The sequence below is a fragment of the Dermacentor variabilis genome, chromosome 3 (assembly GCF_050947875.1).
Source record: "Dermacentor variabilis isolate Ectoservices chromosome 3, ASM5094787v1, whole genome shotgun sequence".
NCBI classification, from domain to species: domain Eukaryota; kingdom Metazoa; phylum Arthropoda; class Arachnida; order Ixodida; family Ixodidae; genus Dermacentor; species Dermacentor variabilis.
The window spans coordinates 67,557,537-67,582,302 of NC_134570.1; the positions used below are offsets into that span (position 1 = coordinate 67,557,537).

Here is a 24,766-nt window from a genome sequence, read left to right on the forward strand (position 1 = left end):
TGCAGTCTTCAGAAAGGCTAGTTTTAGAGAAACATTTGCGTTAGCGGAAGAAGCGTTTGGTTGCTCGTGTGCGGGTAATAAAATATTATGTAACTTTATTTAATTTTTTTTGCCGGTGTGGTCATCAACTAGTGAAGCCGTGCTATATCGATGCCACTGTGATTAGATGCTTCGTCCAGTTTTTTAGCCAAAATTCGACCAATGGTTTGTTGGTCACGTGACTTACGAAACTTTGCACCCGCGCCACCTATCCCTTGCGCCGTTTTCGTTTTGCACTCGGTGGATTCGCCGCTCATTCATACGTCAACCTCTATGCGTCAACAATAACCATGCATGTGTCTGTTTCTGAAATGATTGGCGGTTCGTCAAGACTGTTACATTGAAAAAGCTCACGTCAGTTCGTCAGTTCTACCGTTCCACTCTCAGGTAGGCTGAAGGCAATCGACGGAAGAAGGAAACGTGGGCACAGCCGGCACTGAACGTTGCTGTCCATCGTTAATTACATACTTTTGATAATAAAAAAAAAACCTTTCTCAGAGCTTTGTAGGCGTGTAATGGGTGCGAAATTATTGTATGTTTAGCCAAAGTGTGCTATGGCCCGCAAGCTTGGACTCCAACTTAACGCCTAAGTCAAACATTCCTGTAATTTTCGGTTTGAGAACTTGGTCACTTTACTTGCACACCTCTGACCGTCGCGGCAGAGCTATTGCATCTTCAAGTGGGCACACAAATGCGAGTAGTAATGAACTGCTCAGTGCAACTCTCTGATAAGAGAAAAAGGAAAAAAAAAAACGGTTTTTAATTCTCGTAAGGACTTCGTAACTTTACAAATCCGCCGCTGTACGAGCCTGTCATTCGAATACGGGGATTTTCTGGGCCGAGCACCACTTTGAGACTCTTGTACGGTAGTCGCACGTCGAAAGACTGTTGTAGTAGTCACGACGATTGCATTAGAAACACTACTTAAAGAAAGGCCGTGTTAGAATATTCCAGGAATGAGATGGAACTGTATATATACCCATGCGCGTTTTCACTTAGTTTGATTCTTGTTTGTGAGCATTTAATGTGGTTTCCTGCTAAGGTCTGTTTCTTGATAACTCACTTGCCCATTGACGTATGTGGAGCAAATGTATCGTATGTCGAACTATATGCCATAGCCTCCTATATACATACAGAAGGCTATAGATGCCTGATTATTGCACCCCCCCCCCCCCCCCCTTCTCCATCCCCGTTACACTCCATCTTCCATTTCTTTTACAGCACCTGTCATGTTTGCGCGGCATGAAAGACTGGGAGGAAGGGGAGGCAGAGGATCGGGCAGAGGCTCGGGCTGGAACAGAGGTAAATGTGTTCCATGCAGAAAGGGGTCGGTGTAATGCATGCACTGGTGCACAGCAGAGCCATTTCTGCGATGCGTTAATTTGGTTTCTCTTGCCTTTCACTTAGGTGGACAAGGCAGGGGCGGACGCCCTGGCTCGAGCTTTCCAGCAGGTCTACGAGGAAAGGAAATTGGCCTTTACTTTGCACGGAGGGGTCGAGCTCGAAAGGAATGGGCTGCTGTTTACCAGGTAACTTAAACAATGGGGCTGTACAGACTTTTTAAAATATTTCTTTCATTGAAAGCAGATCTGCGACAAAAAGCGAAGGTAAAAATCTTAAAGAAGTGTGTATGCAGGAGAAAAACGGTGATAATTACACATGGTTTAGTTTCAACTCGAGCACGCTAGCTGCAACTGCATATGCCAGTATAGTTCATTGTTGCATACTTCCTCAATGGCATGCAATTTATGCATGCCCTTGCTACTTTTGCACATGAATGATATGGTAAGTTGGTAATTTTGCATGTTGATTGACATTCTTCTGGATGACTGCAACACAGTTTAACCACACTGGACATCACAGATTTCATTTCTGGTTGCTGCCACATTGTAATGAGGACGCCCCTGTAAAAACACTTGCATACTTATATTCTGGTGCACATTGAAGAACTCGTAGTAGTAAAGATAATCTACAACTTCCTTATTATGGCATCTCATAATGCAGATGTTGCTGTGGGACAGCATATAGAAGTACGGCTGCTTCTCCTTTGTGCGTGTTGCTATCATGTGGGGTTTTTTTAAAGCGAAGCTTTCTTTGCTTAGTTTCCTGGGTTTCGTGTGGCTGCCTGGGCGCTGTGTGCTGTTGGGTTGGTTGCTACCTCTACGGATATATTTGTGGATATGTATGCGAAGGTTATGTGAAACTACCAACAAAGTAACTTGTACAAGCCTTGTGCACTTACGAAGTGTACAGATAATAATTATATTAGTTATTATAGTAACATTCTGAACATATAATGTTGGCTTACAGGCATCTCTAAAGTGCACTGATCAATTAGTGGAGTGGCGATTTTTATTGAACAGATTCTTGCATTTACTTATGTTTACTTTATTTTCCTTCATTTAGCTACTATGTATGTGCATATGGCCGTTCATGGCCAATCCTTCAGAATGTGCATGTTTTACTGTGATTCCTACATAAAACCTGAACATTTCATGTCAGCTCAGGGATATGATTATGTTAAAGGAAGGGTTAATTATATTTATAATTTTTTTATTTACTTTCTTTGATTTAACTACTATGTATGTGTGTATGGCCATTCATGGCCAGTCCTCCAGAATGGGAATGTTCCACTATGATTCCTACATAAAACCTGAACATTTCATGTCAGCTCAGAGATATCAATGTGTCAAAGGAATGGTTAATTATATTTATAACAAATTTTTTTATATACTTTCTTTGATTTATGTGCCACTCAGGGTATTACTATTCTTTGCCAATCCTCCAGAATGGGTGCCCACTGTGACAAGAGCGGTAGAGAATCTGTAAATGTTGCTCAATATGTGTTGCACTTTTCTGCGCATACACCTTCCATCACCATTCTTCCATCAACAAGCATCATACATTGCCTTAGTTCTTGTGACATCAATGTGTATTCGTCTTGCACTGTGCATCCACCTGAAGTAGAGTTTGTGTCTTGGCATAGGTTTTGAATGATGCGGTGCATAAACAAAATTTGCAAGGCAATAAAGTTCTGACCTTCATGGTGGATAAACAAAAGACATTTCATGCAACTCCTCATTGCATGGGATGAAAGTAAACAAAACTGTGTGCAGTGTTATTAGTTCTAAAGAATTTAGCTAATCCTTTTACTAAAGCTTCACTAAACATCGATTCCAACACGTGCGTTGGATCTGCATAACTTCTTTTTTTTTTTTTTACAATGATGCTGTTGGTCTGTGATTGGGCAGGCAGTGCAGGACATTATACAGAGGTATTCTTAGATATAAAAAAAAAGAAAGATATCTCATGCTGAAATTTAAAGAATTCACTTTGGTATAAACTTCTGCAGTGCAGGGTTGTGCGCATCAATCTGCAAAACTTGCTTTGTATTATTTGCCTGCCATAGTAGCTCAGTAGCTATTGTATTCTGCTGCTAAGCAGATTTGCCATGCATTTGATATGTGGCCACAGTAGCTACATTCCAATAGGGGTGGAACGCAAAAACGCTTGTGTGCTTAGATTTAGGTGCACATAAAAGAACCCCAGGAGGTCAAAATTAAATACAAAGCCCCTCATACAGAATCCCTCATAACCCACTGTACAGTTTCGACATGTTAACTCTTCATTACCAGGCCTATAGAAACTGATCAATTTGGGTTACAGTTTTTCTGCATGTTGGTAAAATTAACGTTGGAATTTTTTCTGCTAGCAGCACCATCCATCATCTGTAATGTCGACTGAACCTTAACTATCTGTCAGATCTGACTATTTTCGGCAGATTGGAAACTCTGGAAATACAAAACTTCTTCGAATGGAGGTATCGCCGAAGCTAGCCTTCAGTGCTCCATACACTTCCTCAATAAGACGATGCAAAACTTTATCTTTGCTGAACTTGGCAACCTAACTTTTAAATAACAGCAGTAGTGAACACACAGAAGCTTCTGTTGGGCTGTCTAGTTTGTAGTCTAGGCTGTTTTAACGATGTCTCAAACAACGGTAGATGCTCATGAGGGCGTGCACTTTTGATAATTGTATTTGACTGATACCAAGTGCAATTTTATTTTACCCCCCCGCCATGCATTGCTTTTATCCATTAGCACTTTCACAGCGTACGTACAAATTATTACAAGCAATCGTTCCTGTCGTGTAGTTTTCATACATACATGAGCACACAGTCGATTTCAGACCACCCTTCGACCGAAGCTTGACTAGCAGTCTAATCTCTTATATCTTTAACACCACCTGTGAAAGTGCCCTTGTTAGTTACGGCACAATAGTGTGCAACACTGCACATTATTCTACAGTATTATACAGAAACTGTACGAAGCATGTGGAGGCTTCAATGCCAGTTGAAAGCGCACTAGACCAGCTTGCTTGCACAGAAAAGATGATAGAACACAATAATCAAGTATGAGGAGGCTTCTGCATGCTTCTCTGACCTGACAATCGTTGCTTCGTGAGCCTAAAGAATGCAGTAAAAAATGGAACATCATTCCTGCTGCAATGAGTAAAAACAAGTGCTCCCTGCACAGTAGGAACTTGCGCAATTTCGCATTTGCACAGCTGCTGTTTTCCCCCATAGTATAAGGGCATCACTATGGCTAGTATTGCTGCCAATAAATGTGCGTAACAATTTTTTTTTTTTTTTGCGTGGTCTGACTTACAAAATATGGGAACTAGGAGCCAGGTGCATATTTTGTACGTATCAGTTTTTTTTTTTACTCTTGGTACCTAAACTGAACATAGCAAATTATTACTTTCTTTCATGTTCCATGAGAGGCTTCTTTGAAGTTGCACATACCATTTGTAAGAAAAAAAAAACTTGACTGGGCTATGATTACTGCTTTGCATCTATTTACAACGCCAGTGGTCAGGCCATAATCTTATGTACCATGGTAAAAGTTGAGACTACTATGTCTTGAAATAAAACGTTCGAACATAGAAGCAATGAAAATTATGCCATTTCTAGTAGTAAGGAAAGAGTTAAACCCTACAATTTTTAATTCTTTATTTTTCATTAGCCACAACAGACTGTCTCAGTGTATTATACACATAACTTGGAACTCTCTCCATCGGTTTTTAGGCTGTGTTGCAAAGATTTGTGGGCCACATTTTCTGTTTGCATATTGGGATCATTACAATGCAAGGATTACAATACTATAATGCTACATATAGTTATTTTGGCAGGATTAGGCCTCTTGCCACCAGAAGAGTGAGAATATAACTGAATTGCTTGCATTTTTCAGAATCCTTTTATACATCAACTTCAATTTTAGAAATGCATTTGTCATTACCTGTAATGAAATTTTGCATTCTTTCATTTCAATATGGTGTTGCAAACTATGAAAAGGAAATTTTTGCTATTGGTAATTCACTAAATTAAGATATTTGAACTAGACCTGGAAAAGGCTAGTTTTGTTAGCATAAAATTGCATGAGCAAAATTTCAATTTTGTTAAGTTGGCAGAAAATAGCAATTTATAGGGCTGTTCATTGCAAGGGAGAACATTTCACCATTGTGCAAGCGATTACAGTGTCAACATTTTTTCTACTTAAAGAAAAGTGGGGTGAGAGTGATTAATGGGGTACTTTAGGCAGACATCTATTATGAAAAGAGAAGTATTAAGCTGCAGTTAATTTGAAGCACTACAGGTGTACTGTTCTCCCTAACAGTGGATGGCTCTCTACATTTAACAGCCTTGTGCAAATTTCGAGATTTGAGCTTAAGTTGTAGTAAAAAAAAAAATATAATTTTCACTTATTGGGCTTTTGAACTTCCAGATAAATTCAGCCTAAACATTTTTTCGTGCTAGCGCAGCCTTCATTAATGAGCCAGACGGTTATGCTGCTTTCTCATGAAGGTCATTGTAGTACTCTTTTTTAAAATACGAAGTGTTTGGTGATTAACTCTCCAACCAACTTTTCGTCAAAGCCTTTTTAACGAAGCTTTCACCCCGGCTGGTTCGTAAGAGAGTAGGAATTGTTTATTTGTGTTCACATGGCAAATGGCAGAAACTGCAGGCCAGGAGAACCAGATATAATACGCTCGCATGTGCCTTGTTTAGCTCTCGTATCTTTTCCTTCTTGTTTCATTGTCTGCACTATTTAGGCAATGTTACTTGTGCAGAGTTAGATCAGTGAGGAATACTCAAAAGTGATGTGCTAATTAGAAGTGATAATTGGAAGATATGGACTAGTATAGGAAGTGCAGGAGAACAAGGGAAGGGGACACCTCGGTATGGTGCTTATGTTTTTGCAAGAAACATTTTGTTCATCAAATGCTGCAGCCTTCATCCTTGGCAGAGTTTAAATGGATGGGCTTCCCTTCCCCGGTGAAAGGGGACACTCGCTTGTGCCAGACTGGCTTACGACTTCTGGCCAGGTGGCCCAACAGTGCGTACTTTGAGTCGCCATTAAAGGTTGATCACTTTCCTGTGACTTTTTCAAGAAATGTAAATGTAATGTACAGTGTTCACGGAATGAAACACGACACAGAAACTTTAAGTAGCACATTCCATACGTGCAATTACTCCAGTGTGCCATGTCAGTTAACTATGAGTCCAGTGACTGAAAATGGTGCGGCCAAAATTACACTGATGTCACATGAATACAGACAATGAGAATGAAAGTGTGTGCATTAGTGAGCCCTAAATTAACATGTTTGATTTCTTGAGCACTGTACTTGGCCACAAGTTTGTCATTAAAACTACAAAATATTACATTCTTGAATGTATTACAATCAGATAAAAAAAATGTAGTTGGTTTGTTTTTGATCCGCTTAATATTTTCACTCCCATTAAATTACTCAGTGTTTTTGATTTTGAGTATGTGATGCAACATATGTTTGGTTCTTTTGCTGCTGTAAGTCTTTATACTTCTGTGGTTTCAGCTGTGGCACACTTCTGACAATGAGTGTGCGTGTTTCACTCGAAAAATGCAGCCACAAAGAACATGCATCCTTAATGTGTAGGTATTTTGTAACCTTCCAGAAAGTTGCTGTATCAATTGATCCAGAAAGCCAGCAAGATCTGCAGCATATCATCCACAACATTAGCCTGGAAGAGGGCCCAAGCCACGAGCGGCTCGACTCAATCAATGCCGTTGCAGTGGAGTACCTTTCAAGTGCACCGACACGCCTTGGCACGAGGGGCGTTGGTGGAGAACTGAAGCTCGAGCGCAATGCTGCGCTTGATGAAAAGCTTCACCAAAGCCTGGAAGCCAAGGCACAGTCACGGGAATATCAAAGCATGCTTGATTTCAGAAAGAAACTGCCTGCCTACACTATGCGAGAGGTATGAATTCTGCATGTTCGATAATTTTTTGTTGTTGTGTGATGGTGTTTAAAAGGCATGGAAATGCACCTTTGGTCAGTCGTTGGGGTTTCTTTCTATCCTGGGCACTAAAGCCACGTGCAAGTACAATAATGCAAGGAAACCAGCTGTACTTGCTGCTGTTATATCATTAATAACAGATTAATTTCTGTGTGTTACCTGGCGTGCATCATTGCTGTTCATTACTGTACGTGTGGCTTGCTAGTGGATATTTTCTTGCAAAAGTGTGAAAGTGACCTTTTCTGACCGCATTTCAATGACTGCTGACCATACCCAAAGTAACACTTCAGTGTTACTTTAGCTATGGTCAGCAGTCATTGGACACAGTCATGGACAGTCATGGTACACAAAGTAACACTAAAGTGTTACTTTGTGTCCTAGTAAAAAGTTTGAGCCTTTCATTCACTGTCTGCTAGTGTTTTCACTTCTGCACTGTTACTACCTCAGATAATAGTTTGAGCCGCAGTCAGCCCTGAAAGCCTTGCCTTTCTTTTATTCTTTGTGACCAGCTGACGTTCAAAAAGAGAAAAAATAAAGGTTGCACACAATTCAGCATCTCTATGTTCGACAGTTATAGTAAAGTGTGTTGTGAGCATTAAAGCACCAATTTAGTATTATGTGCCTCACATACTTATGCGACTGCTCTTTTTTTCTTCCCCTCTTTTGTCTATAGCAAATAATTGAAGTCATCGAGAGCAATCGGGTTGTGGTCATCAGTGGTGAAACTGGATCTGGAAAAACCACTCAAGTAAGTTAATTTTAGAGCGAGCCTTCTGTTTGCCTTCCACTTTGTGGATGCTGGCTGTTGTCTTGCACGATGGGTCACGGAGGGTTGGGGCTTGAACTATCCGCAGTGGTCATGTGGTAGTGGTAGCTGGCTTGTGGGTTCAGTTAAAGGTAGTGCTACATTTAAAACAAAGCTTTCCTTGTCTATTCTCCCACTTTCGGGCTGCTGTCTTGCACAATGTTACTCACGAAGCTTTCTTTGCCTATTCTCCCACTTTATTTCTGCTGCATTGTACAAATGTTACCCGGTGTGTACCGAGAGTGGAGGAAGCTCGAAAGAAGCATCAGGGATGGTTGCAATGTCGATTGTTTCTAAGCGAATTGTGGTTTAGAGTGTGAAAGCATTGCTGGCTTAAAAATGTGGAGTGAAGCAGCACCCAGCGGTGCACATTTCACATGCAGTGGAGCTGTGTTGATGCGGTGGGAATAATGGCTTGAAATGCGAGTGCATACTTACTTGTTAACGGGAAGTTGGGCATCAGCGACATGCAGTGGTAAGACAACAGCAGAACCGGACTGTCTTGATTATGGGTGCAAATAAGTACGTTGAGAAACACTGCATGCAGGATGAGCTTGGTTTGGCATGTAGTACAGTAAAAGCTCATTAATTTGGATCCCACGGTACCGGGAAAATTGTCTAAATTATCCAAATGCTGAATTACCGAATGAATAGGAAAAACAACATTAAAATCAAGTTGGAGAAGAATACCTTTATTTACTGAGGTATTTTGCAATAGTCATCTGCTTTCTCGCGCAGATTCCGGCTGACATCACAATTTTTCTTAACTCTTCCTAGTGGCCAACAGCCTGCAAACTGTCGGAAGTGCTCAGGCAAACGTCCTCCAATAGCAAAAGCACCTCCATGACTTCTCGTGAGATGCGATGAGGTCGTGGTTGCACCTCCTCGCATGACTCTTCGTCTGAATCATGGTCTTCCCAGGCGCCAGTGACGTCATTAATAATTTCTTCATCGGTCAGGGGACCAGTCGTGGTGACACATTAATCAATCGCGATGTAGTCCTGAAGGGTCACATCTGTGGGAAGGACAGCATCGAAGGTCGGGCAGTCATCATCAGTGGACTCGGCTGACACCTCGCCAGCTGCTGCCGCATGCTCGGGCCTCACAAAACCGCTGTGCCGAAAACAGTTGGCGATGACTTGCGAAGGTGTATTTTTCCACACGTGGGCGATGATGTGCACTGCGCCGAGTAAGTCCGCTTCATGCAGCTTTCCAGCTTCTGAGCGTAAGATCATTCTCTGTAGCAGGTGCTTTCGGTACTTCGACTTCACGTACTGCATGATACCCTGGTCCTTCGGCTGAAGGGCACATGTAGTGTTGGGCGGCAAAAAAACTACCTTGACACTCTTCAGTTAGACTGTACAGTTATGTGCACTGCAGTTGTCAACAACCATAATTATCTTGCAGTCCTTAGACGCAGCTGCTGCAGCCAGCCTCGAAAAATGTCTGAGGTCATCCAAGCCTTCCTGTTCACTCTGTACTCGACAGGAAGGCTTTTGTTGTTTTTAAAACAATGTGGCTTATGCGCCTTCCCAATGACAATGAGTAGCAAGCACTCCGTGCCAGTCATAGTGGCGGCAAGAAGCACAGTTATCCTTTGCTTGCACTTCTTGTTGGGCAGAGCTCTGAAAAATGGAGCAGTTTCGTCTGCATTGAACACGTCACTTGGTTTATTTGTGGTGATGTGCTCATCAAGCAGCTTCACATTTTTCCACTGAGTTGTCACGCTTTCATCAACACTGGCCTTTTCGCTGCACACACTTCTGAAGACGAGTTCGTGTCTCTCCCAAAACCTCGCGAACCACCCTTCTGAAGCTATGAACGATTCAATGTTTATCATTGGAGTGAACTTCTCACCTTGTGCCATGATGAGAGGTCCGCACAAAGACAGATGCGCGTTGCAACAGACAGTCACCCACTGGAGCAAAGCTTCTTCGAGCTGGGGATGAGCTGCGGTACAGAACTGCTTTCTTGGTGCTTGAAATTCTCGCTTTCGAAGGCTTGAATCTGTTGTTCATTTTTCATGTAGGTTCCCAACGTGCTCCGCTTCACGTTGTACTTGGTCATAACGTGCTGTCGCGATTCGCCATTCTTCAAAGCCTGCAAAATTTCCACTTTAGTCGCGAAGTTCTTGGCTTCGTTCTTCTGCCGCTTTGCTGGCGCTGCCATCACTATAGCACACGATGGTGGTGGCATCCAAAACATGGTCACAACGAAAAAAGAAAACTCCGCAAGAAGAGCTGATGCCGACTTGACAACACAAGGGAAAATGACGGCGAAGGCGCAGTGGAGCGAAGAAAGAAGACACCGACGTTCGGTGACGCTGCGATCGTCCCCATTAATTGATGACGGTGGCGATGCTTCGCAGGTCTCGGTTTCACTCCAGTGGTGCCAGCGCTGCTTTACCACACTTTCGTATAGCGGCAGCCATCAGCATTTGTCCGAATTAAGCGGTGCGGGGCTGAATTCTGACGAATTAATGAAGGTTTGGTCCCATAGACTAACATGCACTTGGCCGGGACCAATAGAGCCGTCCGAATTATCAAAATTTCCGAATTATCCAAATTTCCGAATTAACGGGTGTCAAATTAACAAGCTTTTACTGTGTGTACAATAGACTCGGGTGTCTGTCGGACATGTCTGTGCACTTTTGGAGCTCCACAAGTTAATGTTGAGCGAAGCACTTTCCATTTTCAATGGAAAGTGCTTGAATGCTGGAAAGTGTTGAATATTTGAATTGTCGCCACACAAGAACTGTGTTCCTCACTAGCATTGAGAGAAAGCCTTGCTTAAACTGGTTCTTGAAGTGCGTTGGATCTGCATATTTTTATTTGTTGACTTGTAGCATTGGTAGTTAAATGTGAGCAGTGTGTGGAATTTATTTTTAAGGTTTGTCGCTGTTGTGTTAACGACTTGCAGTGGCTAAAGATATATTAGAAAAGCATGCTGGATTCTTCAGCACTTCTTTCTCTCTGCTTTCCTTGGTTCTTCACTGTACAGTACTAAACTTGTCTTGAACTCAGTCTTGCTTTTCTCTGCCAAGGTTCCACAGTTCATACTGGATTCGTACATTCAAAAAGGCATGGGGTCCCTCTGCAAAGTCATCTGCACTCAACCGCGCCGAATCAGTGCGATATCTGTGAGTGGTGTTCGCAACTGTTACATCCATCTTTGTGTTTAAGCTTGTGCTCGCACTTGTACATATTCTGGCTAGTCATGAGTGGCTAAATTGCCGAAGCTTTACTTTGTGACTTGCAATCTTGTAGCTGCATCCTTCCAGGATGCAGCTGATGCAGTGTTGTGAACCAGCATCTCTCACCAGATTAGCCAATCAGTCTTAACTACCACTGAAGCACAGTGAGATTGCGATGGTTCGCTTGCTGAATTTCCATTTGACAAGCTTGGTTCCCACTGAAGCATGAGCTGGCCACCACAACAGAAAAGCATAGACAAACACACATATTTGTAAACCAGGTGCTTAGGCCACTGCAGGTTGTTTGTTTGTTTCATATATTCTTTTTGTCCCAGGGAAACAACTGTTAAGACAATTTTTGCTGAAAATGCAAAATATATTCTGTCAATGCCTAGGATTCGAAGCCGATCTGGGGTTGTATTTTAAGTTCAGTACAATGATGACCTTAAGAATATTTGGGATGTTTTCAGGGGACATTGCTTTATTTGTGCATTAACCTGATGAACAGGCAAGCCACCATTCCATTGATGCATTGCGTTTGACGTTATTCAGGCAAAAGTTAAATTAGTCGATCAAGAACATTGCTGCTGGTTAGGAGTAGTCACCAGACAAATAATGTTATGGACACTGGCCACAGCTGAAACAAGTAAGTTGAAAATGAGAGATGTTTTAACTTTTGCACAGAAGCCTTATTCACAGTGTGTAGTTGTAGTGCAACCTTATTTACCTTATTGTTTTATAAATACCCAATGGATGCAGTTGCCAAGCATTGCCGATAATGCTACAGTGGAAGAGCTGTAATGTCAACTCGTTTAAAATTTTTATTTGTGGCTATGGCTTGCAGCTCTGACAATATGCAGGGTGTTTCAGTGAATGCTTTCAAAATTTTTAAAAAATTGCCTGCAGCAGGTTACACAATTCCAGTCCATGGGCTGGTCTACTTGAAGAGGCAGACATTACTTGTACAAAAAATAGAAATGCATAATCAACTAATTAACAAAGTGTACTAATTACTTTTTAACTAAGCACCTTATGGCACATATTGCAATTTACAAATTCTAGCGGGTGAGACTGCAAGGCACGTCTACTCGAAAAGTATTGTGCGGATGACACCATTTACGAGATATGCACTGTAAAACTTGCGGTAAAGATGCATTGTTGTTCCACTTACTTTCTTAATGAAATGTTGTTTTATATCTTGAAGCATAAAATTAACCAGAACGCCAATGCATTCATCCACAATCTTCGGGAATTCATACCTCGAAACTACTGTCATCCTGAAAATTCATTCCGTTGCAAAATCACTGGCTAGAATTTTTAACTTGCAATATGTGGCATAGTGTAATTAGCTTAAACATAATTAGTGATTTTTGTTAATTAGTCAATTATGCATTTCAATTTCTTGTGCTATCTGCCACAAGCAATTGAAGAAACATCCTTGAAAGTGTTGGCTAAAACACCTGGTATTTGTGCCAGTTGGTGGGTAGTATCTTGACGCTTTGCGACTTCCGAAGCTGTAGATTTCTGCATCTTCATTGGCAGTGACAAGAAAAGCAATTGATTGTAGGCTTACATTAACGCATGCATGGTGTTTGCATGGGTTTGCTATGCAACGATGTGTCAAATTTACAGGAGCATTAAAAGAGCGGAAACATTCTCTTCTCGCATTTTTTGACGGAAAAATGGTGGCTAATGAGACACAATTACAATACTTGTGTTTTCTCGGCTGTGTTGCAAATGCTTTGAATATTATATTCCAGGTGGCAGAGCGGGTGGCAGCTGAGCGGGCGGAGCAATGCGGGGACTCAGCTGGCTATCACATACGACTGGAATGGTAACTGTACCGATCATATTTTATGCAACTTTGACACTGAAGGCAGTTAGTGTGCTATTCATGACACAACTACAAGTGATCACTCCCCTACTGTCATTTTATTCCCTGTCACAGAGGTTCAACGCAGTAAGTCTCGGGCCACTCATAGTTGCATTATCTTTCCAGCTTTTCGGCAACGTCTGCAGTGCACTGAATTCATTCATTCATTAAAACCTTTACATTCCGATTAATTCTCTGTCCCAGATGTGAATGCTCTTTATTCTAAACTAAACAAAACCTTAAATGAGGCAATAGTGCTGTTCACAGCAATTCATAAGACATATGACAGAACACATCAAGAAGAAAGACTTTCGGCATTCAAAAATAAAAATGCACAAAACAATTACAATTACCTACAGCATTGAGGTTGGCTCGTAATAAAGTAGCGGTTCTCATTCAAATAAGAAGAAAAGAATACTACACAAACTTAATAACTAAATATTCGGGTTAGTCACGAATAGCACGGCGCATATACACTCTGTTTTTAAACCCCCTGTAAACTCTTCCACCATACCAGACTTGTCGCTATTGGAGTGTCATTAAACACCCTAGTTTTGACGTTTAATACCTATTTTTGATCAGTAGGTTCTCGGATAATGGCTACGGCTGCCAACAAGCAATACATTACGTACCCTCCTCGCCATCCTCATGCGTTTAAATTTACTTATATAACATCTAGTGAAATTGTAACGCTAGTTAGCACTATACCAGTTAAATTTTCAGTTGGTTGTGACAACATACCTTCTGTGGCACTCAAGCAATGCATCAATATTCTTTGTGCACCTTTAGAAAAAATATTTAACTTATCATTTTGCATATCTATGTATCAAGACATTCGTAATTTATAAAATATAATCCCTATTCTCAATGCTGGTGAAAAAAACATCCCAGAAAACTACCATCCTACCTTTATCCTAAGTACTATAAATATTGTATTTGAAAAACTAATAGTCAAACGAATTATGTCTTTCCTAGAACACCAAAGTATTCTTACACCCTGTCTCAGCATAGGTTTAGAAAGGGTAGGTCAACTGACACAGCCGTCTTGTCCTTATTCGAACTTATTAACTACCACTTAAATGACAATAGAACAGTTGTAGGTATATTTCTTGACATAACAGAGCCTTTGATACTGTCAACCACTGCATATTACGTGCATTAAACAAACTAGAATGCTATGGTTTTCATAGAATGTGCCTAGAATTCTTAAAAAGTTATCTAGAAAACCGTAAACAGACAGCGCAAATAGCTGATACCCTGTCCGAGTTTCTTGAAACAACTATAAGTGTACCCCAAGGCTCAGTCCTTGGACCAATATTTTTCTTGCTATACATTAACGACCTTCCTTGTGTCGTAAAATAGTTTTCAATATTTATGTATGCTGATGATACAGCTCTCATATGTGCCTAAGACTCTCCGGACCATACCTTTATTTGTGCGAATTCAGAGCTTGATGATATCTACAAATAATTCTCTTCAAACAAACTAACATTAAATATACAGAAAACCAAGTATATTTTTTTTATTCCACCGCGCAAAATTCTGCATGACCACTTATGTACACTTACAATAAATAATTCAGCGCTAGAATAAGTGAATTCTGTAAAATACCTAGGCATATTACTTGACAAATCTTCTAGCTGTAAACCTCGTATCAAAGAAGTCTGCAAGCAATTTAGTAAAGCTTGTTTTCTCGTACAATTTCCGAGACATATTTGACATACCGTAATGCAGTGATTTGGGCTTGTTGGCAAGACATTGTGAGGCTTATAGCGCATGAAAAGACATGGACAAAAGGAAGACGTGACACACACAGATGCTAACTTGCAACAATCTTTATTTCGAGCAAGGGACCCATACATATACACAACGTTTTCGTGTACGTCATCATACATGCCCTGTTTGCAAAAATTCTTTACACACCATTGCGCAGGTAAACTCTTTGCGGGAAAGGGCAATTGGTGGTTTTGGCACACAGCCACTTAATATATTAATTGCTAAAAAACATTTTTCAAGATGAGTAACCATCTTGAATTGACTAAGTACCATGTATAATTGTGTTGTACCTTATGCTCTGTACATACATGACTGTGTTGCTTATACAGCTTTAACAATATGCATGCTAATGTTGTGAAACTCGCCTGTATAAATGCAGGAAACGTTTGAAATAGTTTGCAGTGTAATAATTGTGTTATAATTTGTTTTCAAATGTTATAATGTTATTAAAAATATTTTTGTTTGCATTATTATTGTTTTTTTATGTAACATGCTCTTTTTCATAATTTTACTTAAATGATACCCGACTAGCCTCACGCTAGAGATTAAGATGCATTATTGCAATTCCATTTTTTGTAAATTGTATTATGTCAATACAATTCAACTACGGTGTGCCTTACAATCAAATTGTGGTTTTGGCAAGTAAAACCCCATAATATAATTTTAGTTCCCATTGGATGAAAAAAAGACAAGAGTGATGCCTGTAAAGATAAATTGAACCTCCTATTCAAAAGGAAACCATTTAGAAATGTATTCTGTGTGGAATCAACCCTGCATTGAATGTATTGTGCTTGGAATTGCAAGAATGATGCCCTTGTGCGTTGTTAACATTCCTGAAGTCTGGCTGAGCACTGCTGCCCTTCAAAACATGGAAAAGATTGTTAGTTCCACAAATTGTTGCTAGAATTAAGAGCTTGACAGTGTTTACTGGAGGTTTTCCAACAGCTTGTATATTTTTTGTCTTTTCTTTTTCTTATTCAGTAGAGCACCTAGAGACCGTGGCTCTATCCTCTTCTGCACCACGGGAATTCTCTTGCAGCAACTTCAGGGTGACCCGTGAGTGACCCAATATCGCAGGCCATACTCATTGGTGGCATAGCCTGTTCGTGGCATTGCAATGTTTACTGTCTGACACTCCTTCCTAGGTACATTATGGGAGCCTCTCACATAATACTCGACGAGGTTCACGAACGTGACTTGCAGACTGACTTTCTCAGCATCATCCTAAAGGACCTGCTGGCCGTGAGGCCTGACCTGCGCGTGATACTTATGAGCGCCACGATCAATGCGGAACTCTTCTCTGACTACTTTGGTGAGTACGATTGAACAGCTGTAATCTTTACTTTGTAGTTGCACCGTAAGAAAATTGCAAAGGCAGCAGCCATTTGGCTGCAAAAAAAAATGGGGGATGCCTTTTCGTGATGTTGATGCAGTGCAAAGCAACGAAGTGGGGGAAGCTACAGTAGAACCTCGTTCATGTTTTTTGGAAAAAAACACAAGAAAAATCATACTAACTGGGAAAATGCATGATGCAAAGTAACTAAAAAGACTTGACAGACTCAACTATTCTTGACATCTACGTAATGCAAAACGTCGCGTGGATCACTGCGGCACAGAATGCCAACGTGCTTCGAGCTCGTGGTGCCCCGGCAGCCCGAGACACATTTTGTTGTTTTCCTGTTGCGAAGTGTTTTGAGAGGTTGACAGGAAACCGAAGTGAAATCGAGCTGGTGGGTGACGCTGGATGCCATCGTAGCGAAACGTGATGCCCACATCATGCCACCTGCAGCAGGAAATGGCAGGGTCTTTGGATTATCGACTACTAAATGTGTGCAGTACGCTACCAATGGCATTATGCACCGCACACTGTGAAACATGCAAGTGAAGATGCTTATCACAATAGGTTTGGCGGCGATAGCTGTGAACGCGGCATGCGACGACCCGGGCAGAGATTTGCTGGTACCAGAATAAGAAACCGTGCTTGCCATTATTTTCATGTGAAATGGACGGCTATATACTGTTCTCAATCGCTTGCACGTCACACCTTTTTTTTCGTTCACATGGGACCTAGTGGCCAGAAAATGTATATGATCGCAATCTGCAGCAGAGAGTGGCACAGCTATTCAGTTATCACCTATTGAAAGCGTGCACTACGCTTCCGACGACACCACGCACTGTGAAACAGATAGGCAAAGATGTTTATTGCAATAGGATCGGTGGTGACAGCTGGGAGTGCTGCGTGCGATGACCCCGGAGAAGATTTGCTGGTCCTGAAATGAGAAACTGAGTACGCGCCAGCATTTTCATTTCAGAAGGCAGATGAGTATTGCGATGTAGCTGCTGTGTTGGGCGCTTATATACTGTTCCCAATTGCAGGTGCATGATGCATTCTCTTGTTTACTTGGGATCTAGCGGCTGGAAAACATATCATATGATTGCAGTTTAGCAACGTCCTGAACGTTGGGGCCGAAAAATCTTGTTTTCTGTGAACATATGAACCGGTCAAGAATGCCAGTTGTGCTGCCAGTTCTACTGCCAGTTTGTACTTTATTATTTTTGTTTTTGTTATTGTTTTTTCTCACCCATCATCTTCTAGCATGTACAGTAAGCGTTGTGTACCATTGTATAATAATGACCATAGTGCTTATTGATGCCTTTGCCCCCCTCCCCTTATGTAATACCCTGAAAAAACCCTGAAAGGAGTTTTATTAAGGGACAATAAATGATGATAATGATGATGGTGATGATGATGATGATGAATGAGCAGACCTGTATTGGGTCATTTTTTGTGTTCTCAATTGCAAATGTTGGCGTTGGAAAAATGTACGTAAGAGGAACGTATCAACGAGGTTGTACTGTAATTGTATGCTTAATGGAAAGATGTACACACGAAGGTGCTTCGCACTTCATTGCTTTGCGCTGCATTCACGTTGTGAACCTGGACCAGCTTCCCCATATTGCTATCCTAATTCGAATGCCTTTTGCCAAAAATGCACGCGAGTGACATTAGAAGCAAACTACTATCAGCTGCTCTCATTTCTATGTGATGGTTCTGTTGTTGACATGTCTTCTTTTTTATAACTGGGAAATCTACGACTGTGTTTACTCTATGTGCTTCATTGAAGCGCACTCTTTCTGAGTGATGCACTGGCATTATAGTACATATTATCTGGCTGCCTGAGAATAGTCATAAAGCAATGTATATTATGTATGTACAGTTGGAAGCAAAAGTTCACTGAAAACGGGTTCTGCAAGAAAGTGAATTTCTGCATTCTTAGAGCATGGCACTTCTAATAGACTACAGTGCTACACACTGTAACATTGATGTTGAGGCAGTGTGCCTAGGCTTTACGGAAATTTAGCTTTTTTTGCAATCCTGTGTTTTTTTAGTGTTTTGGGCGGACAGTATGTGAAAGAATGTTGTGTTTTGTAGAGAATGCGTTTTGCTTTAGGATAAGCATTAGCAGAATCGTAAACACCTTCCCCGAGATTGGGGTCACAGGTGGGTCACAGTAGTTATTCCCCCTGTGTGGCTATGCAAGGCTTTTCTGCAGCATGCAAGTGACATATTTTTGCTAGAAATCTACGGAAAAAAAAAAAAAAAATTCTGGTTGCTTCTGATCTTACGTGTCATGTGGCGACATCTCTCTGCACCTTCAGGATGTCTGGTGACTTACCAAGTATGAGTTGAGCTCAATGCACTAGCAGAATACGACAAGTGACCCGCGATTGGGTCATCGCATGCACGAATCAAGGCTTCAAAAAGTGCTGCTGCAGTGTACATGGTTCTTCGCATTGTTACCCATTTTTCTCTTGCAATGTTCTTTTGTCATTAGGTGTACTCAATTTTTTCAATTTTATACCCCCAGGTAACTGCCCACGGTTAGAAATACCAGGCATTGCTTTTCCTGTGGAAGTGGCCTACCTCGAAGATGTTCTTGAACAAATTGGGTATGGCTGCGTCATAGTTACATTCTTGGTCACTGGCAGCCCATTTCACACACACGTGGCTTGATGTGGGCAGCCACTGCTTTTAGCAAGCCATTGAAGTAGTTTAATCGAAGAAGCAGTAATTAGTCAGTATGAATTGCTAAGTTACCATTTTGGCGCAGCACAAATGATATGTGGAACTTGGGGTATAAAAGTATATGTCAACTTGCCAGCACATTATTTTTTGTTCCTGTAGTAGACTCCTAAGAAGAAATGGGTTGGCTAGTAATTGGAAATTTTTCATTGTATATTAAATGGCCCAAGCCCAACATTCTTTCTTTTCACTGTGTTTTAAACGCACATGGCAAGTTCACCACCATGTGGTGACCCCTTAGCACCAACTTGGAAAATGTGTCTCTCCTTGGAGAAAACCAGAAAGCATTGATTGACTGACAGGGTGCAGCATTTCAAAGGAACATCCTGGTTATGGGAAGTACTGTAGCGGGGTGCTTTGTATTAAGTTTCTCATCTCTGTGAAGATAAAGATGATGATCGAGACTGGAAGTGCTCCAAGTTGGGTTAGTGTTGTCAAACACCTTGTTTTCGTGGTGAAGTCCTTGATGAAAGCCCTGAAATGTCCAGCTAGACCAAGGAAACTCATACACCTTCAGCAAATTGGAAAAAAACTACAGTACCACGGAAAAAGAGGCATTGGTCATCATCATGGCATTGCGGTACTTTCGCCCTTACCTCGAAGGTCAACACATTATCTTGTTTACGGACAACTAAGCTTTAACGTATTTGCTGAACATTACTCAACCGAAGGGAAAGATTGCTCATTGGGTCAGTGAAATATAGCAGTTCGCCTTCGACGTTATTCACCGTCCTGGAAAGAAGCTGCCTGACGCGGACGCTTTATCAAGATTGCACATTCGGGAGACTGAAATAACTGAAAATCAGCATGTCGCAAGTATTTGGGAAGGCACAGAAGAGATAGTATTGAAGGATGGAAAGTTCGAGGTACCAAAAACAAATCGGCAGAAGATTTTGAAGCTTTATCACGACAGCCCTGACTTGGGAGGGCACGACAGCTTTTGGAGGACATATCTGAAAGTGCTGCAGCGGTTCACATGGAAAAATATGAAAAATTATGTACACGATTATGTAAAGGTTTGTCGTCACTGCCAAGTGACAAAAGCAAAATATAGGCCTAAAGGATAAGAAATGACAGTATCTGTGTACTTCAATGTGCCATTTGAAGTTGTGCACCTAGACTTTGCCGAGCTTAAAAAGAAAGGAAACGGAGTGCATAAGACACAAGCTTTTCTGGTTGCTATTGACCATTGTACACAAATGGCAGCTGGGAAACCAGGAAACGAAGACTCCAACACTGTCGTTTCGCTTATTCAATGAGAAATGTTTAAGAATTGGGGGCGAGATCTATTACTGAAAAAGCAGGCACTGCCATCGGCGTGACGTGGTATGAGGGGCCACGTGGACACAGTGGCCACGTCGGCTGCTTTGGAAGCACCGAAGCAGGCTGAAAACGAAAGCTTAAAGTATCACCTGCACTGCAGTTCGGATTAAGTGGGGAGGTTGTTCCGCTTCAAGCGTCTACTTGACAACACTTGAAAGCACTGTAATGGGTAGTGGCTGCCTCTGACGGTGTGCAACATGGTAGGCTATTGCCCGGTGTGGAGTGCCGCACATACGCAATGGAGCCTGGTGTCAGCCTTCACACTTACCCATGGGACAAGGAGCTGCGTGAAGCTTATACTGCGAAACTTAGAACCTGCAAACATCCATCGGCTACAACTCTGGTGTATTATTCTTGAACAGATATGATAGCATCTATGCAACACTGGTTGCTTGTGTACTGCAAAATGCTCATATGCTATGGTCTAAAGCTCACGGCACAGCGCGAAAATGCTCTCGCAGCGAAAGCAAAACATTGTACGCGGACATGCACGCAGAGGTGCAGTTGGTTGCTGCGAAACTGTGCGATCGCACCATTGAGGCTTCATTCTGTTATGCTCCATTTCATTATACAGATAGCCCACTATGAGGCCATATTTTACACAGTTTGCTTTCAGTGATTACCTCCCTTTCATGCAAAAAACTTGTTCAGGGGACTCCACAGCGACGACCACATGCAATGGGCGTTCACTGTACGTATTGGGTGAAGAGATAGCTTCTCTACATCATTCAGTGCTTTCTGTTTGCTCGAGATCAATATTTTTGGCAGTAAATAACTCCTATCGTTTCGAAAGTACTTACAGAAATGTCCAGGAGGGCTTCTGCTTCGTGTTTTTATTGAGCGTCAACAGTAAGACATATGAGAAGTACGTCAAGTTATCCCACATACTAAACAAGCAAGCCACTTCCAACAGATGGCGACTCTGTAAGTCCTCATAGCCAATACTAAAGTCATTGTCACCGACAATGGTCCAGCATTCAGAAGCAAAAGGCGAAGAGCTTGGGCACAGGAAAAAGGGATCACCCTGCGATTCACTACACCATACCATCCTGAGGGTAACGCTTTGGCTGAGTGATTGATCCATGATTTGAAGACATACGTAACATTATATCCAAACTTCCCTGGTGGATGGAAATGCACTCTGTAAGCTACCGTCCAGCAACACAACTGCTGCTGTATGGCTGGCCTTGGTTGCACACCTCATTTTGCTACCTGTGGAACCAGCCCATGGTTACCAGCGTATCATCTCCTGGGAATAGTAGACAAGGTAGCTCTACAAGAACATGCCAAGATAAAATAACAACAGCATTAGGACAAGCTATAAATGAGCAAATTTTATGACTTCAAGCATCGGTATAAAATTCCCAGACATCGAACCACAGCACTTAGTTGTACGCAAAGGACTGGATGGCTCGAAGTCTCCATTCATCGGCCCCTACATGGTGATCAAAACAGTGAAGCAACCAGGTTTTGAAGGCCATTTATTACGAAGCACCAGGGGTGAAGATTGAATCCAGCACCATCGGTAACATGATTCTATATTACCCCACGAGGGGAGACAATCAAAGCCGCGGAGAGCGTGAAGTGCCTGAAGCGGAACCTCCATGAAGATAAGAAAGACGACGACCGAGACTGGGGGTGCGGGGAGAGAAGAAGACAATGCTCACTAAAATGGCAAACTAAACAGACCGTCTCACTCTTGTTTCCTTACGATCATCGTTTTCCATAGCATGCACCTAATTTTAAGTACGTGAGTGTTCTTGCATTTCACCTCCATCGCAATGCAGCTGTCATGGTCAGGATACCATTCCACAACCTCACGTTTGGCAGCATAATGAATGATTTGTGAAAGGCTAGTCTGAGTCAATGAAAGGTTAGTCAGAGAGGGAGTGTGGCGACATCCACTAGTGATAAGTTTTTCATGTATTTCCAAGATGGCACCCTTTGTTACTCCTTTTAACTACGAATCATCATTGTAGGATATTCATTGGATATTCATCGTTGTAGGCACCTGGAAAGAAGCAATGGTAATTCCTATTCTCAAAGAGGGCAAGGACCCTTCCTCACCCAACAGTTAAAGGCCTATAGCTCTGTCAAGTTGCCTACGCAAACTATTTGAGAAAATGATTAACCGTCGCCTCATCCATTTTCTTGACAGCAACAAGGAACTTGATCCCTTACAGTGCGGTTTCAGGGAGGGTAGATCCACAACAGATTCCTCTGTTCGCATCGAGACAAATATCTGTGATGTCTTTGTCCACAACCAGTTTTTCTTGTCAGTATTTTTAGATATGGAGAAGGCATACGACACAACCTGGCACTTTGGAATCCCTCGTGATCTGTCTGAAATCATTGTAGCTCTCTTGACACAAAATGGTACTCAGTGATGACAACTTTTTTTCTATTTTTGTGTTGTGCACCTTATCCTTGTAATGTTATTGAGGACATTACACTAAAGTCATGCATTGAGTCAAGCTGAAGTGCTAGATTAGGGCTTAAAAATGTCCAAAGAATCACTTTTGCTAAGAGTAGAGCTTTTGGAAGCGAGGAGGCGATGTAAACATTGGACAAGATGCCACTTCTGTGAAAATTTGAAACCAGCTCTCCCAATCACATTGTGTGTTCTGTTCTTATTAGTGAATGGTACCGCCTGCTTGATAATAAGAAGCTAACTTGCATTTGATTGTTGCAGAAAATTATGTTTGGTCAGTACATATATGTTACTGGAAATTTCTACAGAACTCACTGATGTTACCTTTTCACGTACCGCATTGCCAATGCTACTTATAAGGCTATGGCACCCTCTTTCTGTGACCCTGACTCGCCAAAGGCATTAGTGCCTTGGCAGATCATAACTTTTTTTTTTTTTGCATCCCATCAGTACATAATGTACTTCAGAGCACCAGTACTTTTGAGATTGCCATTGTGCGGATTACGGATCTCCACTTGTTCTATTGGGTGATCTGCTGCGTTCAAATGCATTTGTTTTTTTGAGTAGCTGAGCTATCTCGCTGCTCAAGTAACAATGAGAGATATTGAGGACAGTAACCTGTCAATGCAGGTCTGAACAGTGGGGAAGGAGGCAAGGGTAACATAGGGTCCTTCTGAGCTGCTGAACAGGAGTTTATAGTTTTCCTCGTAACATTTGTACACCAGGCAACTTGTATGGTTTTTATCGTAAAATGCCAGATTTTTCGAGCTTGTTTACAATTGTCATATTGGCACTAATCATTGTACAATTTTTTCATTTGCGCCTTAGTTTAAGTTGGTACTGATATTGCAAGAGAAGTGAATACAGTGGCTGACCAATTTTTCAGAGCTTCATTTTTTCGAACCATCTTGGACCTATCCACCGAAGCAACATGATCCTATAGAACCAATGTATAATGACAACCAGAGTTTGGCTGCCAATATAGTATTAGAATTTTTCATGAATAAAATTCATAAGTATTTCTATTTGTGGTGTAGCACATTGTTGGGGTGACTATATAGAGCAGAGTGCCTGTTCACAACGTCCCTACAAACAAAAGTTTCTGTGAATCTCCACAATTGAAGTATAATTCATCAAATTATTGTTTTCTTTTACTTCAAATGTATTTTTCAAATTTCAAGTTTGGCAGACCTGCGTTTGATATCCCATAAACCAGGGGTTCCCAAACTTTCTTACCTTGGTGAACCTCACCCACCTTCCCTTTCTGCCCTGTCATTTCTTTTTACCACTGATATGCTTACGGTCTTAATTGTTCAATTAAACCGTAATGTAAAAGTACACCGAAGGAGGGATAGGGTTGTATTCATATTGGCCAGTTGCAGAACCCTAAAATGCCGTTTGTAGAAACCAGTTTGGGAACTCCTGCCGTACACTGTGCAGATGAGTGCAAAGGGCAAGTCATTTTGGATAGTGTATTATGCCTTGGTAATTTTCTCATTGAAAAGTTTGGAAAGTTTGTTGTAGCTACACCAAGTCAAGCATGTGGTGTAAATAATAAGGAAATTCAGCACTAGACTGGCTGTTTGGGAGTTTTGATATCTTTGCAGCCACCTTGAATGGAGTGACCGTGAGGCAGCTCATGGTGGTATCCGCCACTCTGGCTTAGTGGCTGTTGCGTTGCTAAGCACGAGGTCACGAGTTCTATTTCCGGCCGCAGCTGCTGCATTTCGATGGTGGAAAATACAAGAATGCTTGTGTACTTTGATTTATGTCTACACTAAAGAATCCTGGGGCGTCAAAATTAGTCCAGTGTTGCGCACTACAGAGTGCTTACTAATGAGGTTGTGGTTTTGGCAGGCAACAGGGCAGAAATAATTTGGGAGTGTGGTATTATGGGAAGGTTTGCCCC

The 24,766-nt window shown here is 41.6% G+C and overlaps 1 protein-coding gene across 1 annotated transcript in view; it reads left to right on the forward strand.

Annotated features, from left to right (window-relative positions):
- Positions 1-232: 232 nt before the first annotated feature.
- LOC142575818 (ATP-dependent DNA/RNA helicase DHX36-like) overlaps positions 233-24,766 on the forward strand; it is an 86,524-nt gene continuing 61,990 nt past the window's right edge. Inside the window, exons 1-10 of the mRNA XM_075685495.1 lie at positions 233-426; positions 1,261-1,341; positions 1,447-1,568; positions 7,031-7,333; positions 8,046-8,120; positions 11,221-11,316; positions 13,131-13,204; positions 16,001-16,075; positions 16,165-16,331; positions 18,889-18,970. Coding sequence (XP_075541610.1) covers positions 1,269-1,341; positions 1,447-1,568; positions 7,031-7,333; positions 8,046-8,120; positions 11,221-11,316; positions 13,131-13,204; positions 16,001-16,075; positions 16,165-16,331; positions 18,889-18,970 — 1,067 coding nt within the window. The 5' untranslated portion in view covers positions 233-426; positions 1,261-1,268. The remainder of the gene's footprint in view (positions 427-1,260; positions 1,342-1,446; positions 1,569-7,030; positions 7,334-8,045; positions 8,121-11,220; positions 11,317-13,130; positions 13,205-16,000; positions 16,076-16,164; positions 16,332-18,888; positions 18,971-24,766) is intronic.